The sequence below is a fragment of the Bufo bufo genome, chromosome 1 (assembly GCF_905171765.1).
Source record: "Bufo bufo chromosome 1, aBufBuf1.1, whole genome shotgun sequence".
NCBI classification, from domain to species: domain Eukaryota; kingdom Metazoa; phylum Chordata; class Amphibia; order Anura; family Bufonidae; genus Bufo; species Bufo bufo.
In genome coordinates this window covers 827725073-827741435 of record NC_053389.1, presented here as the reverse complement: position 1 = coordinate 827741435, position 16363 = coordinate 827725073, and the positions used below count along the sequence as shown (strand labels likewise).

Here is a 16363-nt window from a genome sequence, read left to right as displayed (position 1 = left end):
TGGTATTTGTACCGACCGTAGACAGTAAGTTCCTGGCTAGGTGGCAGGGGCCCTACGAAATACTAGAGAAAGTAGGCAACGTAAATTACAAGATATGCCAGCCAAGTCGACAGAAGCCGGAGTAGGTCTACCATATCAATTTACTGAAGCCTTGGAAGGATAGGGAGACCTTTACTGTGAACGGCCTGCGGACGGTTTGTCTAGGGGAAGAGATTCCGGCCCCTCTTTCTGTTGCAGATGAAGCGGCTGCCACAGTACACATTGCTGACAGCTTTTCCTCTAAACTAGCTCAGGAGGCCAGGGAGTTTGTTAGTCAGAACACGGATGTGTTCTCTGACCTCACTGTATGTACTTCAATAATCCACCAAGATATTGTCACAGAGCCCCAGGCGAAAGTCCGGTTAATGCCGTACCGGGTTCCCGAGGCTCGGCAACAAACCATCTCGGATGAAGTACAGCTGATGCTGCGGCTAGATGTCATTGAGGAGTCCAAGAGTGAGTGGGCCAGCCCAATAGTCCTGATACCCAAGCTGGATGGGACGTTACGGTTCTGTAACAATTTCTGTAAACTCAATGAGGTCTCTAAATTTGATGCCTATCCCATGCTCCGGGTGGATTAGTTAATTGAGCGATTAAGGCAGGCACAGTATTTTTCTGTCTTGGAATTCACAAAAGGGTACTGGCAAGTGCCCTTAACGGAGGTTGCCAAATAGAAAACTGCTTTTATCACACCTGAGGGGCTGTATCAGTATAAGGTGTTACCCTTCGGCCTGCATGGTGCTCCCACCACATTCGAGCCGTTAATGGACATTGTGCTTTGTCCGCATCGTCAGTACACCGCGGCTTACCTCGAAGTAATTGTCGTACCGACTGGGAGAGTCACCTGGCAAAAGTACAGGCCATAGTGGACTCCGTCCGGAGGTCTGAGCTAACCGCTAACCCCAAAAGAATGTGCTATAGGGTTGGAGGAGACATGATACCTAGGTTATGTCATCGGGCACGGAGTCATCAAACCCAATATGAGTAAAATAGAGGTGATACGGATCTGGCCACGACCTGTCACAACCAGGCAAATAAAGTTGTTCCTGGGGATGGTGGGGTATTACATGAGTTTTGTTCCCCACTTTGCTACTTTAGCGGCGCCATTAACAGGGCTCTTGAAGGGACGGAAGTCAGTGATAGTTCGCTGGGATGATCAGGCGGAAGAGGCTTTTTCAGCTTTGAAGTTTGCCCTGTGCAGCTCACCAGTTTTGGTGACGCCCGACTTCAAGAAGGAGTTTGTGGTACAGACTGATGCCTCCAAAGTAGGCCTTGGTGCTGTACTGTCTCAGGAAATCAACGGTGAGGAGCATCCCATTGTTTTCCTGAGCCGCAAGCTCATCCCAGCCGAGACCAGGTACACTATAGTGGAGAGAGAATGCCTGGCTAGCAAATGGGCACTCAAGTCTCTTTCGCCTGGTGACCGACCACTCCCCTCTCAAATGGATGAGCCAGGCCAAAGAGAGGAATGTCCGGGTTACCAGATGGTTTTTGTCGTTGCAGAACTTCAAGTTCACGGTGGAGCACACAGCAGGCCAGTTACAGGGAAACCGGATGCCCTGTCCCAGGTGCACTGTTTGGCAGGTGTTCATTCCCTTAAGGTTGAACAAAGGGAGGGGGTATGTGACACAGTAAAAGGTCTGGCCTGGAGGGGAAGGTATTTTCCTCCCAGCATGTGCTGCTGGACTGATTGACAGCCAGGTGAGGTCAAGCACCGGCCTGGATCTTAGGTGCTGGTCTGGGCTTTGCCAACACCTACAGTAACTGTCTTAAAAGCCAGCTGGACGGCAGCGGGGGAGGGGGCCTGTTCCTGGATGAATGCTGGTGACCTGTTTGGGTAAAACAGGTCGACTAAATCCTGGACTTAACCTTTGGTGTGGACCTGTTGCCCAAGTGTGAACACACGCCTGGACTTTTTGTGCAGAAACTGCAGCATGGTGTGAATGAACACCAGGACTTTCAACTAAGGTGAAGTTGGTTACTGAACTATTAAACCTGCTTTTGTGAATAAAACACTGCAGTTTGATCAGGATCTGTTTTTGGTGCCTCTGTTCTGCGACCGCTCACACTGCCTACCAGAGCGATTCCCCACAGCCATTACTTAATAAAAGCTGGACAACTCCTTTAAATCTAGTTTTAGCCACGTGACTGTCAATTATTATTTGTCATACAGTCATTTCTTCCTATAGATTTGTGATATTATAAACAAGTCTATTATATTTTATTGATATTTTACACTTATATTAAATTTATTGCTACAATTTTTGGTTTTAGAGAAATTAATAAAACTGGTTGACCACAGTGTCACCCTGAGTTATCCCTACTTTAACTGTTAATCGTGGTTGTGGGTACAGCACATCCACCTACTGTAGCTACAAGGGGTTTTAAAGGAGTTTTCTTAAATATTTTAACTAATGATTTATCCTACAAATAGGTCATCAGTATCTGATCAGTAGGGGTCTGACACAGGGGACAGCCGCCAAACAGCTGTTTGAGAAGTCACAAGTGCTCTGAGTAGTGCTGTGGCCTTCTAACAGCTTTCCCTAGGCTATGTGATATTACACTGATCGGTCGCATGGCCTAGGTGTTGCTCAGGCCCACTGAAGTGAATACCAACCACAGCCGCTGTACAATGTCCGGTGCTGTGCTTGATGAGCTGAGAGTAGGCCACAGCGCTACTTCGAGTGCCACTGCTTTCTCAAACAGGTGATTGGCGGGGTCCTAGGTGTAGGACAACCACCTATCAGATACTGATGACTTATCCAGAGGATAGGTCACCAGTTAAAATATATTGGAAAACCCCTTTAAGCTGTTTACATGGCAGTCTCCACCTTGGAACAGGACAAGCAGCAATAACTTTTACTGTTGCTCAAAAGTTTAACTTTTTTTTTACTTTTGCTTACTGTTTATAAACTCTAAGACATTGCAGATTCCTAATGATGTAATGTAGTAAAACTGCCTTGTGTGACCTTGGGGACAATGAGCTCATTTCTTACAGTTAACTTTTTTTTTTTTTCCCAATAGATCTGGTAGAGATGCTGTACTGCCAACAATATCTGCAATTTACCTTATCTGTGTATATATAGAGGTGGGAATGTGACATGAAATGTTATTGTGCCTGGTGACCTCACATCATCTCACAGAGAGATCAGCTCTACATAAGGAAGAAAATATAGAGTAACTCTGAGGAGACACCTTTATCCTCATCAATAGCAAGACATGACCAGACCTGCTGTAAGTTCTATCATATTCTGGGCAGCATGTCCTTCAAGATTTATAACAATCACAAAAATGTTTATTAGGGTTGTCATTACACATAGACAATATGTGGAAGATTTAAGAAGTGGTGTAAAGTAAAACATTTTCCAAAGGAGGTGTGATCTTCTTACTTATGACTATGACTTATAAGACATTCAGCGTCAGAGATTTTCTTTACAATGTGATGACTGTCATTGCCTCCTTTGTTAAATCGCCTTTGCTTAGAGCAACATGTATATTTGTTTTAGTTGTGTCCTTAATTGGTAAATGGATTTGTGTTTTTATTTCACAATTTTTCCCAGTAAAATGGGAAACTGTGATTGATATATATATATATTTTTATGAACTGGAATTATATTTTCTTTCTACAACCCTTTGATTTGTTTCCCTGCCTCAGTAATTCATATCATCTCTTAGTCGACTGTCAGAACTCCCACTGATCCTTCAAAATGCTGGTTGGGCACTACTAACCGTTCATAGACTTTTCCCGGAACATTGTTGCCCCCGGCTTCTAGAAGGCAGCATTGTTGTTCTACATTGAATGGCAAGGGATGTTTAGAATAGGGAATATGTTGGAGAGGGTTGGATTAAATTGTATTAATCTGTATTAAGGACTTCACTGTCTTTAAAATTTTTATGATTTTTCTTAATTCTAATGTATTTATTTTATTTTTATCTCTAAACACAGGAGAACAATCTGACTTCGGTCGTAGAGTTTTTCCTCTTAGGCTTTCAAGCTGGTAAACCTTTAAGACTTTTCCTGTTCTCTCTGCTCCTTGTGGTATACTCTATAACAATATGTGGGAACCTCCTGATCATCACCTTGGTTTCCACCAGCAAGAACCTCCACACCCCAATGTACTTCTTCATCTCACAATTGTCTGTCAATGACATCTTGTTACCCACTGATATTGTCCCCAACATGCTTCACATCCTACTGAATAATGGGGGGACCATTACTTTTACTGGTTGTATCACTCAGTTGTATTTCTTTTGTGTCTTTGTGTTATTTGAGTGCTTTATTCTCACAGTGATGTCCTATGACAGGTATGTGGCCATCTGTAATCCCCTCCATTACTCCTCCATTATGACCAGTGGACATTGTGTGAAGTTCATCTGTTTATGCTGGGTTGTAGCTTTCACACTTGTGCTCATTTATGTCGTAACAACGGCAACGCTAAGATTTTGTAAACCAAATATTCTTGACCATTTTTTCTGTGATTATATTCCTCTTCTAGAAAATTCTTGCTCTGATACCCTTATTGTGAAAATCGAGGTTGGTTTTGTAAGTATACCGGTAGTCATTATGCCAATCATTATCATAATAGCATCTTATACCAATATCATTGTCACCATCCTAAGGATCCCATCCAGTTCTGGCAGAAAGAAAACCTTCTCCACCTGTAGCTCCCACCTCATCGTGGTCTCCATATATTACTGGACTCTGTTTAGTGTTTATGTTGTCCCAACGAAAGGACTATCATCGACCACCAATAAGGTCCTATCACTGCTATACACTATGTTTACCCCAGTCATCAACCCCTTTATCTATAGTTTGAGGAATAAAGATATTATGAAAGCCCTAAAACTTTTTTTTTCAAGAGGAAATAAAATGATAGATTTAGATTGACAGTAGATTTAGATTGCAGCTACTGATTCCTTGGCTTACAGGGTCCATCTGACGATAAAACTAACTATGCCCAACACCTGAAGTTTGAAAGTGACACAGAAGCCATAGCCAGAGATAGGGTTGCTTAGTCTGGCAGTCTCGAAGCTTCAGTTGCATATTTCATACAGATTCTTAGGCATCCAGATTGCACCTAGTTGTGCTATAAAACACATGACTGCCGTCTACTGGTTCTTGTAATCATCGAAAAGGCAGCAGAGTGTAGGATGTTTGTGAATATAAAGCCATGAAATCTTTACAACAATTTTTGGTTGGCTTACTCTATGATTTATTTATTTATTAGAGGTTTTCCAGATTTTTTTTTTCTAACTTTCCCCATTTAGTGGGACTAGTGAGGAGAGCTATACTTACCTGTTTCTTGACACTGTTTCCAGATTCTTTGACTTCTGGGATGTCTTCAACAGACCTCCATTCCCTGCCTGTAATCCTGATGTATTATTTATTGCCGTTGACATTCTATAAACTGTCTTATTGTGATTTTTTTTCATGTATAAATTTGGATTCCTTGTTACATTGCTGCTGTTTTTTTTGTTTTCTAATCCTGTTCATGGCACCAGTTTTATATGCAGTGTCCGAAACCGCAGGGGTGAAATGTGTGAGTGTGGTGGGATGATGGGTGTAGTAGTTGGTACTCATTGTTTAGCAGAACTCCATGGGCCAGTGTGCAGTGAGGGGAAGGACAGCACTGGATTCCTTTGGGACACACTCTGGTGTTTAGGGATCTCCTGCCAGATGTTCATTGAGGTGCCCTTGGTGGTATGGTTTTAGGTGCAGGGAAGGCAGGGTCCCTGGTGTTCGTGATGTCAGCACCCTTGAGTGCAAGTAGGTTATAAGTTTGCACAATGAGATCAGTTCTTTTAACAAATACCCAGTACTTTACTGCAGCAGGTCCAAAGGTCCAAAGGTCAACAATGTGCAAGTCATTTACAGCAAGGCAGCCTCTACAACGGCTCAGGTTAATGCCAAGTAGTTGCATAAGGGGTTGCTTTCTACTATAGCAATCAATCTTCCCCTCTGGTTTCTCCAGACTGGAGGCATGTACTATCTCTGCTGTACTGTATAGTTATATACTTCGCTTCACAATAGCTGTGGTATCCTCTCTATGAATACTATCTCCTGACTTAGTGTTGATCGCAAATATTTGCTTCTCAAATTTTAATCGTGAATATCGCCACTTCAAGAATTTGTGAAGATTAAGAATATAGTGCTATATATTAGTATTCGCAAATATTGTAGATTTTTTTTTCATCTGAACCCATGATCCCTCCCTGCTTCTAGCTTGTGGGCCAATGAGAAGGCTGCAATGTCTTTGTCTGAGATTAGCAACATCCCTAGCAACCAATAGGAAAGTTGCCTACCCCTTACTATATAAGAACCTCCCCAGCAGTCGTTTTTTGAAGTTCTGAGAGAGACAGCAGTGTCATTGCTGTGCTCTGTGCTTTGCTATGTAATTACATTAGATAGTTTATATATACAATACAGACCAAAAGTTTGGACACACCTTCTCATTCAAAGAGTTTTCTTTATTTTCATGACTATGAAAATTGTAGATTCACACTGAAGGCATCAAAACTATGAATTAACACATGTGGAATCATATACATAACAAACAAGTGTGAAACAACTGAAAATATTCAGGGTTCTTCAAAGTAGCCACCTTTTGCTTTGATTACTGCTTTGCACACTCTTGGCATTCTCTTGATGAGCTTCAAGAGGTAGTCCCCTGAAATGGTTTTTACTTCACAGGTGTGCCCTGTCAGGTTTATTAAGTGGGATTTCTTGCCTTATAAATGGGGTTGGGACCATCAGTGGCGTTGAGGAGAAGTCAGGTGGATACACAGCTGATAGTCCTACTGAATAGACTGTTAGAATTTGTATAATGGCAAGAAAAAAGCAGCTAAGTAAAGAAAAACGAATGGCCATCATTACTTTAAGAAATGAAGGTCAGTCAGTGAGCCGAAAAATTGGGAAAACTTTGAAAGTAAGGGCTATTTGACCAGGACGGAGAGTGATGGGGTGCTGCGCCAGATGACCTGGCCTCCACAGTCACCGGACCTGAACCCAATCGAGATGGTTTAGGGTGAGCTGGACCGCAGAGTTAAGGTAAAAGGGCCAACAAGTGCTAAGCATCTCTGGGAACTCCTTCAAGACCATTTCAGGGGACTACCTCTGGAAGCTCATCAAGAAAATGCCAAGAGTGTGCAAAGCAGTAATCAAAACAAAAGGTGGCTACTTTAAAGAACCTAGAATATGACATATTTTCAGTTGTTTCACACTTGTTTGTTATGTATATAATTCCACATGTGTTAATTCATAGTTTTGATGCCTTCATAGTCATGAAAATAAAGAAAACTCTTTGAATGAGAAGGTGTGTCCAAACTTTTGGTCTGCACTGTATATGTATATATATATATATATATATATATATTACAGATAGTTAGTGGGAGATAGTCAGTGTAGGTTAGATAGGGATATAGTGGAGCTGATAGATTCTGCTGTCCATACATGCTACAGACATAGTGCTGTGATGTCACAAGTTCACAACAATACTTAGTGCACCAATCTGTAATATGTAGTCAGACCTTCTGAAATGTGAAGTTGCATGTATTGCGCAAAAATATGCGCATCATTAATTGCCAATTTGCGCAATCGCGAATATATTGGAGCACTCTGTCTGCATGTAAAGCTATTCTAATGTTCTGCCGTGCCAACCATTTTCTCCAGTCTCAGGAAACTTATACCAGCTTGAAAAATGTAGCAAAAGTGACCCACGCCTGTATTGGACGTGTATTACATGAATATTACATTGCCGATTTTCGCAATCAAGAAAATAATCGCAAATTACCTTTGCCAATATTCTCACTCCCTCTCCGAGTTTCCTGGTTCTTCTGTAATCTTTCCCTTCTATGGGCTGGTACGTGGAACTAACTCTGGAGTTTTTATAATGCTCCACAATGGCTGCTGAGGTGTAGCTTTCTCCTCAGACCTTACACTCTTCTCCTTCTTTTCTCAGAGATCCGGGTGAAGTCAGCCCCGGGAGGTTTGTTAGAGCCTCCCCCTCCCTGTTCAACTTTATGGGAACTCAGGCACAAGCACATTTTCATGAAACACAATTACAATATTAAGCAGGGTGTTTCAGGACACTGCAATGTGTTCCCAAGAGGCACATTACTGATCCGTGACTTACTGCTTGGGAACTTTCCTCTACTGTGGTCCGACATTGACTCCAGAGGTGCAAACGGTTCCATCTGTGTATGAACTTTACAGGTGGAGACCAGAAGTCTGGTTAGGGCTACTTTCACATTAGCGTTTTTTGTGAATCCGTCATGGATCTGCAAAAACGCTTCAGTTACAATAATACAACCGAATGCAACCGTCATGAATGGATCCGGATATATTATGTCTTGTATAGCCATGACGGACCCGTCATGAACACCATTGAAAGTCAATGGGGGACGGATCCGTTTTCTATTGTGTCAGAGAAAACTTTGTCCGCCTGAAGAAGTGGAGCCAAATGGATCCGTCCTGACACCCAATGTAAGTCATCGGGGACGGATCTGTTTAGCTCCGCTTCGTCATGCAGACAGGCAGCGCTTTGGTGTCCACCTCCAGAGCGGAATGGGGACTGAACGGAGGCAAACTGATGCATTCTGAGCGGATCCTTTTCCATTCAGAATGTGTTAGGGCAAAACTGATCCGTTTTGGACCGCTTGTGAGAGCCGATGACAGATCTCACAAACGGAAAGCCAAAACGCCAGTGTGAAAGTAGCCTAAAACAGCCTGTTAGCCACAGAGCCAGAACAGAGTGACAGGAAGAAGCGAGTATAACTTTCTTTACAGGCCCTTCTGGCTGGGGGGTGAGAGGTTTAAAAAGAAACTGTACAAACCCTTTAAGCCATGTACTTTTCTGCAAAGCCACATCCCTGTTCTCGCAAAGCCACACATAGTGTTGATCACGAATATTCGAATTTCAAATTTTTATTGCAAATATAGGTACTTCGAAAATTCGCGAATATTTCGAATATAGTTATATATATCTTCGTAATTTCGAATATTCGAAAAAAAAAAATCATTTTTTTTTTTTTTTTTTTTTTTTTAGTACCCATGATCCCTCACTGCTTCTAGCTTGTGGGCAAATAAGAAGGCTGCAATATACTTGACTTTAGGAGTAGTAGTGTTTGCGAATTTTGCTCTATATTCGTTTTTTTGAATATTCGCTATATTGCTATATATTCTTGTTTTAGAACATTACGAATATTCAAAAAAACTAAGTTATAGCAATATAGAGAATATTCGAAAAAAATCGAATATAGAGCAATTTAGCTAATATAGTGCTATAATCTTCTTTGTCTATAGTTGTAAGTTGAAAAATTCTCAATAAAAAATTTGAATCCGAAAATTCGAATTCCAAAAATTCGCATATTACACAATCATTACCTTTCCGATTTTTCGAGTAAAAAAAAAATCGCAAATTTTCGAATTTTCGACGAATATTCTACAAAATATTCGCAAAATATCGCGAATTCGAATATGACCCCTGCCGCTCATCACTAGCCACACACTCTCTTCAAGCAGGAAGAAAAATGTCTAAAAAGCTTATTAAATCTGGTCTTGGTATATTTGCCAGAAATCTGGTAAAGAGAATTATGATACTTTTTTTTTTTTTAACAAATCTGTTCCACTATCCCCTTCAATACCATATCTGTTTTTTTAAAGGGGTTCTCTGGTAATAATAACCTTTTACTAAGTGCCAGCAGCCTGCCCAACTAAGCTAAGGATTCATACTTCCCTGCCCCCCGCCATTTTGGTCTTTCACACTGCCTCCAGTGTCTCCATCTCCTTGTCCACACACCATTTATATTCAAGCTTAGCATGGGTGGCTTCAGCAGTGACGTGGTGCTTGTGGACAGTCATAGACCATGCCCTTTGAAGAGCAAAAATTGTATGTGTAAATGTATGCTACAGCTAGAGAGTAATAAGCATGGCTTGTAGAGCATGTGCCCCCGGTGTTGGGTTCCAGGAGGTCACCAACAAACCATGTCAAGGATTTAGATGCAAGACAGAGGAAGAAAACTGCGATAAATGTGTCCCACAAAATAAAGGAACATCTGAGTTATAGGTTACCCTGCTGCTCTGTTTATTGTAGCCTTTCAGTTTGAAAGGGAATAATTTGGTAAGGAATTTATTGTCAGAAAAATTACCCATTGTGTAAATAATTTTTATACGGAACATAATACATAGTATGACATTTAATAAATCTGCTATGCCAGTTTTGTGGCAAAAATATGTTGCAAGTGATGTCGTGCAAAAGTTTCATATTTTGTGAATTTTTGTGAACTGTGCGTTCTTATGCCATTTTCAAAAGTGGAGTGACAAGTTGGTCAGGTTTTGAAGGAGGATCAGGTTTAAGTCATATTTATCATGTTTACGACTTTTAAAAATGTTGCAAAAATTTGCATCCATATGCAACTCCATTCCAGGTAAACCACACGGTGTACTTTTACTGAAACAGACACAAGAACATTAGGCTTCGTTCACATGAACTGTGAACTCCAGCAGTCTATTCTGGCCCACACGTACGTCAGATACAGTGACCTGAACAGAATGCTGAAGTTCACAACGCAGATGTGAACCCAGCCTTACACTTGCATTGAATTTATAAAAATCATTTGTGTAAGGGGCTTACGGTAGTACAGTGAAGAGCCCTGGGAAAGCAGGGAATGAGTGTAGTCGGTTGTGGTGTGCCGAAACCGAGGATGAGGTAGGCCTGAGAAAGAAGAGGGCAAAAATGGAAATAACCAGTTTATTGTAGCCAATTGATGTATCAATAGCTTAACCCGACATGTTTTGGAAAGCCACTCTTAAACTCTTGTGTTGGATTGGGGAATGTATTGCGCGTAAGCGGATGACTCCCAGCGCCCCAATCCCCTGATGCCATGAGTGAGGATGTTGGCACTGGAGGCCGTGGACGTGGCTCCAATGCGAAAGGAGTGCCCTGAGTAGTTGGCTGCGTTGAGGCCTAGTTGTGTGAGGGATGACCCGACATGGGTCATGAAGGTGGTGGTGGTGAGTACCGAACCATGTAGTTGAAGTAGCGGTTGAGAGGGTAGAACTTGTGACGCTGATTGTGAGCATCCAGGACCCTGACTGGACACCATCTGTTGTGCGTGGGGTAATATGAAATGTTGACGGGTAAGTGCTGACTATTCTTGGAGTGAGGTAAGGACAGGATGTAGTGAACCATGTGTTTTGACAAGTGGGAGACAAGAAGACAAGGTGAGGTTCGGGTCGAGGAGGCTGTAGTGAATTTCCCGGAACTCAGGAATCCGTAGAAGGTCAAGTAAATGCCGTATTGATGATGGAGTTGGTATCTGTTTCCAGAGGCGTGGCGTCCAGTAAGTCGGATAATGCTTTGAAGATATGATTGATTATGGGTAGCCTCTGGGCTGGACGTGCGGGTTCCGTTTCCTGAATACCTCTAAGTATGGATTTGATCTGGTGCGAGGACATGAAGCTGATGTTATTGGGGTGTATGATTAGCATATGATGTTGAAATGCCAGTGAGATATGGTTTGATGGTGTTGTATGACATGAGTTTGAGGTGGCAAAAAGAAGCCAACCCCGGAAGAGACGTCATGACAAAAAGGGTGCGTGATGTTGTGTTCCAACAGGACCTGTTGAATAGTGTGAACGCTCTGTCGTATGTTCTATGTGTATCGTCTGATAGTGCTAAGCGGGACAAAGACTGGCTATGCCGCATGATGCCTTCTAATCCAGAATGAGCTGTTTGAAATGATGGAGTGATGGAGGCCGTGGGTAACGCTGATGGGAGAGCTTGATGAAATGCCTGAAATTTGACGCGAGACAGACTGTCAGCTGCCGTATTGCCCACCCCCGGGACATAGAAACAATGCAAGAAGAAAATATTGCAAGCGGCCAACCAAGGAAGTCTCCTCAGAAACCTCACGATTGTGAGAGATTTGGAACAATCCTGTTGATGAACTGGCAGGTCGTATGGTTGTCTGAATAGCACCGGACCGACATGTTGCCCATGAATGACCCCACGCTACTGCCGCCGCCACGATGGGGTAGATCTTGAAAAGCGCTGAGGCAGTGGAGAATCCTTCCAACCCCGGACCGCAGGAGGCCAGCTGCCCCACAGCCAATCGTTCCCAAAAATGGCCGCGAAGCCTGTGGTAGATGCCGCATCTGACCAGATAGAGGGGGAAGAGTCCGACGGCTGAGGGAGAAACAAGCTCCCGCCATTCCAGGTGGACAGAAATCTCCCCCACATGCCCAGACCTGCCTGCAGCGTGGGCATCCAGGGACAACCTGTGCGAGTCGTGTAGGAAAAGGGGAGAGGTGCAGGAGCCGTGATATAAATGAGCGACACTGAGGTGGATGCGCATGGCAAAGATCAGGGAGCCCAGCAGGGACTGCAGTTCTTTGCGGTTGCCGGTGCTGAGTTGAAGGTAGTTGCCTATGTGGGCGAGAATGTCCTGGATCTTCCCGGATGGCAAACTGGCTGAATCCAACTGGGTACCCAGGAAAGGTGATGACCGTGTCTGGCCCTTCTGTCTTCTTGGTGGCGATGGGTTCCCCCGGTTCCTCCTCCGGTATTATGTGCGTCGGGCTGACTTCTTGGTCCTCCAGGCTAACGGTCGACGTGATCACTGGCAATCCGGCCGGTGACGCTGCCGGTGGTGGCCCCGCCAAGGAGAGGGTCGCAGTGACCGATTCCAGCCTCTCCAACCTGGCGTTGACTTTAGACATGGATGACATTTAGGGAGGACAGCATGGTATGTATATCCCCTGTGCTGGACTGGCTAGGTCCTCCCCTGCCTCCCTGTTATCGATTGGCGTGCGCAGCAGCCGGAAAAACTCTGCTTCCCTCGCCGTGGCGGGGAAGGGAACATGCCGTCACCTTGACTCCGTCGTTATGCGCGGGATTGCCCAGGATCTGATGGGTGCTGGACTGGCTAGACCGTCTCCCTGGGTAGCAGTGACGGATCTAGCAGGGGTGCCAGGTAGGGAGAAGTTCTCTTTCCCTTCCAGAGACATAGTAAAACAAAACAGTTGATTAGCTTGGGGAAACACAGGATCGTGCTGGCTAGCTAGGCCGGACGGCGAAAAAATTATACTTGCATGGTGACAGATGAGGCCCTGCTAATTGCCAAGCGGCTTGAGAGGCTCTACCTATGATTTGGCGCGAGGGGTTAATGAGGCCACTTGTGGTAGTGGCAGGAGCGTTGGCCTCTCGGTGACTGTAAGACAGGACTAGGGGAAGGGAGTGACAGGTGAGGCCCTCTCTATGCAACACGTGAGGCGGCTTACTAACGAGGTGGCGCGTTGGGCGGGTGCCTCTGTACGTTTGAGGCGGGGTGTCGGCCTCGCGGGACCACTAACTGCTGGCGAAGCCAAGAAGGGGGTAACCTAGTGGGATGATGGTGCCCCTAAAGCCAGCACGCTGACCCTAACGGGATTATTCGAAATGTAAGGAAGACTTTTGTTAATGAGCAGGTGAACGTACCTGGTGGTAAGAAAAATTCTCCGGATACATGGTAGTGCAAAATACAATATAGGTTGACCGCCTGAAAAAAGAAAGGGGGAGGGTAGACATAAAATAGTGTGATGAAATGTGCAAATGCATATGGTACATATACACGACCGGGAGGATCATGGCGGTTGTTCATGAAACGACAGCTTGCGCCTGGTGTGAAAAGAGACCAGTACGTGCCGTGTGGCCATGCCCAGGCGGAAAGCGCGTGCCGGCAATTTAATGGAATATTTGGACCGTGTCCCTGCAATTTCCACCTATTTATTGATTATGATAAAACAATTATAATATATATTTATTTTTATTTTATTTTATTTTATTTTTTTTTATTTTTTTCCGGATGACCAGACGATGACTCCTCCCCCCAGTGCTTCCATTATTATTATTATTTTTTTTTTTTTAAGCTGATGACCTATCCAAAGGGTAGATCATTGTTAGCAAAAGGTGAAGAACCCTTTTGAGACAGTCTCTTTGCAGCTGAGTGTGTGTATGGGAAGTTATGCCCTTTCAGCCAGAAGAGCATTTATAAGATCATGCATTGATTTTGGACAAGAGGGCCTGGCTTATAATCTTCATGTTTATTCCAAAAGGTGTTTGATGGCGTTTTTTTTTTTTTTTTTTTAATTTATTTTTCTTTTCTTTGTGTGGGCTGCTGGGGTGTTATATGACTGTAAGGGGCGTGCTGGAAGGCTCCCCTGCCGTCCGACGGCGCCCCCCCGCAACAGAAGCGGCGCGCACGGCCGCCGGGACACCGCGCACGCGCCGACGGAATCGCCGCGCATGCGCAGAACCCCGGCCGCGCATGCGCAGACCAGGCACCAGGACGCGGCCGGGCGCCATCGGCCGCGCGGCAGGAGGAGCGGTAACCAGGCAGGAGGTGGTGGGGAGGGGATGTCAGGGCAGCGGTAAGCCAGGTGGAGGCGAAATGAATGGGGGGGGGTGCAGGTTGCACCGCCGCTGCCCCCGTGACAGCGCACCTAAATGACCGGGGGGGGGCCATGAACGTTGTTGGTGAAGTGAAAATGAATCATGTGGAACATGCTTGGAGGATTATGTGACTGTTTGTAAGGAGTGACATTTTGGAGCATAGGAAAAATGAAAGCCATTTATTTTTGAACCCATTCGTCCGGAGTCCCCCCACGGCCGCCGGGACACCGCGCATGCGCCGATGAAATCGCCGCGCATGCGCAGAACCCCGGCCGTGCATGCGCAGACCAGGCCCCAGGACGCGGCCGGGCGCCATCGGCCGCGCGGCAGGAGGAGTGGCAAACAGGCAGGAGGCGGTGGGGAGGGGATGTCCGCGCCGCGGCAAGCCCAGTGAAGTTTGAAATGAATGGGGGGTGTGCCGGGTGTACCGCAGCTAGCCCCTGTGCTGTGTACCTGGAAAACGAGGAGGGGAGGGGGGGGGAGGGCATGAATGTTGGATGTTTGAGGGGTGAAACCCAGAAATGGGGAATGGGGCCGGAACCATCAGGGGGCTGACCGGAGTGACGGTCCTGTGGGGAGACGCCAGAATAGGCATGAGCAATGAGCTGCCGGTGATTGCTGCGAGCAGCCGTGACATGGATGCAGTGTGTGTGAAAAGAACCATGGAAAAAAAGGGGGGGGGGATTTAATCCACGAACCATTGGTCGCATGCTGCCAGAGCTGTTGACCGGAATGGTGGTGCGGTTTGTGAATGAATATGCATGAAACAGGTGTGACAGAAATGAATGCTGGTGACTTGCATGAACCGTGACATTGGTGCGCATTGATGAAGTGAGATGAACCGGTACAGGGGCAACCGTGAGGCCCTGCTGTACCGTATGAAATAACTCATACGCATTTGTGCTCCTGCAGCCGTGCACATGAACATGAGGAGGGGGGGGGCATGAATGTGGATGATCGTGGGGTGATATGGACTGAAAAAGAAATGGGGAACGAGCCTGGACCCCAGGGGTGCTGACCGCAGTGTTGTGCCTGTGGGAAGATTGCTGAACGAGACATGACAAAATGAGATGCTGGTGACTGTGAGAAAGCCGTGACATTAGCGCAGCGTCTATGAAATGAAATGAAACAGAAATGGGGGATTAGGCCAGAAACCATGCCGCATGCTGCAGAGGTGTTGACCGGAATGGTAGTCCGGTGTGGACAAATTGCGCATGAACAAGGCGTGACAGAAATGAATACTGGTGACTTGTATGAGAAAACCGTGACATGGTGCAGCGTATGATGAAATGAAATGAACCGGTACAGGGGCAACCTTGAGGCCCCGGCTGTACCGTATGGATGACTCAGAAACCACTGCCTGCATGCCGCAGGGGTGTTGACCGGAGTGGTGATACGGTGTAGATAAATTTATGCATGAACGAGACATGACAGAAATGAAATGCTGGTGACCTGGGCGAGAAAGCTGTGACATTTGCAGCATTCGGTGAAATGAAATGAACAGAAATGGGGGATTAGCCCAGGAAACGACTGCATGCTTGCCGCAGGGGGCCGACCGGAATAATGGTACCATGTAGACAAATTGTGCATGAACAAGGCGTGACAGAAATGAATACTGGTGACTTGTATGAGAAAACAGTGACATTGGTGCAGCGTTTGGTGAAATGAATTGAACCGGTACAGGGGGCAACCGTGAGGCCCCGGCTGTACCGTATGGATGACTCGCAGTTTAACGGGCAAACGTGACCCACAGTGAACCTGAGTTAAGCTGGAAACATAGAACCGAAATGCTCCAAATCCAGAACTGATGGCAACGAAAAACTCCCAGGAATTCAGCGACTCGCAGGCAACTCTCCAGATACTCCACAAGCGACCTCCTCTCTCAAAAGCTCAGA

At 45.3% G+C, this 16363-nt stretch overlaps 1 protein-coding gene across 1 annotated transcript; it reads left to right on the top strand.

Annotated features, from left to right (window-relative positions):
* Positions 1 to 404: 404 nt before the first annotated feature.
* On the top strand, positions 405 to 4879 carry LOC120989880 (olfactory receptor 1J4-like; the record flags this gene model as incomplete). Its single annotated transcript, XM_040418268.1, has 2 exons — positions 405 to 611; positions 3986 to 4879. Coding segments are annotated over exons 1-2 (1101 nt in total), but the record flags the coding sequence as incomplete, so codon positions are not given.
* Positions 4880 to 16363: the final 11484 nt, after the last annotated feature.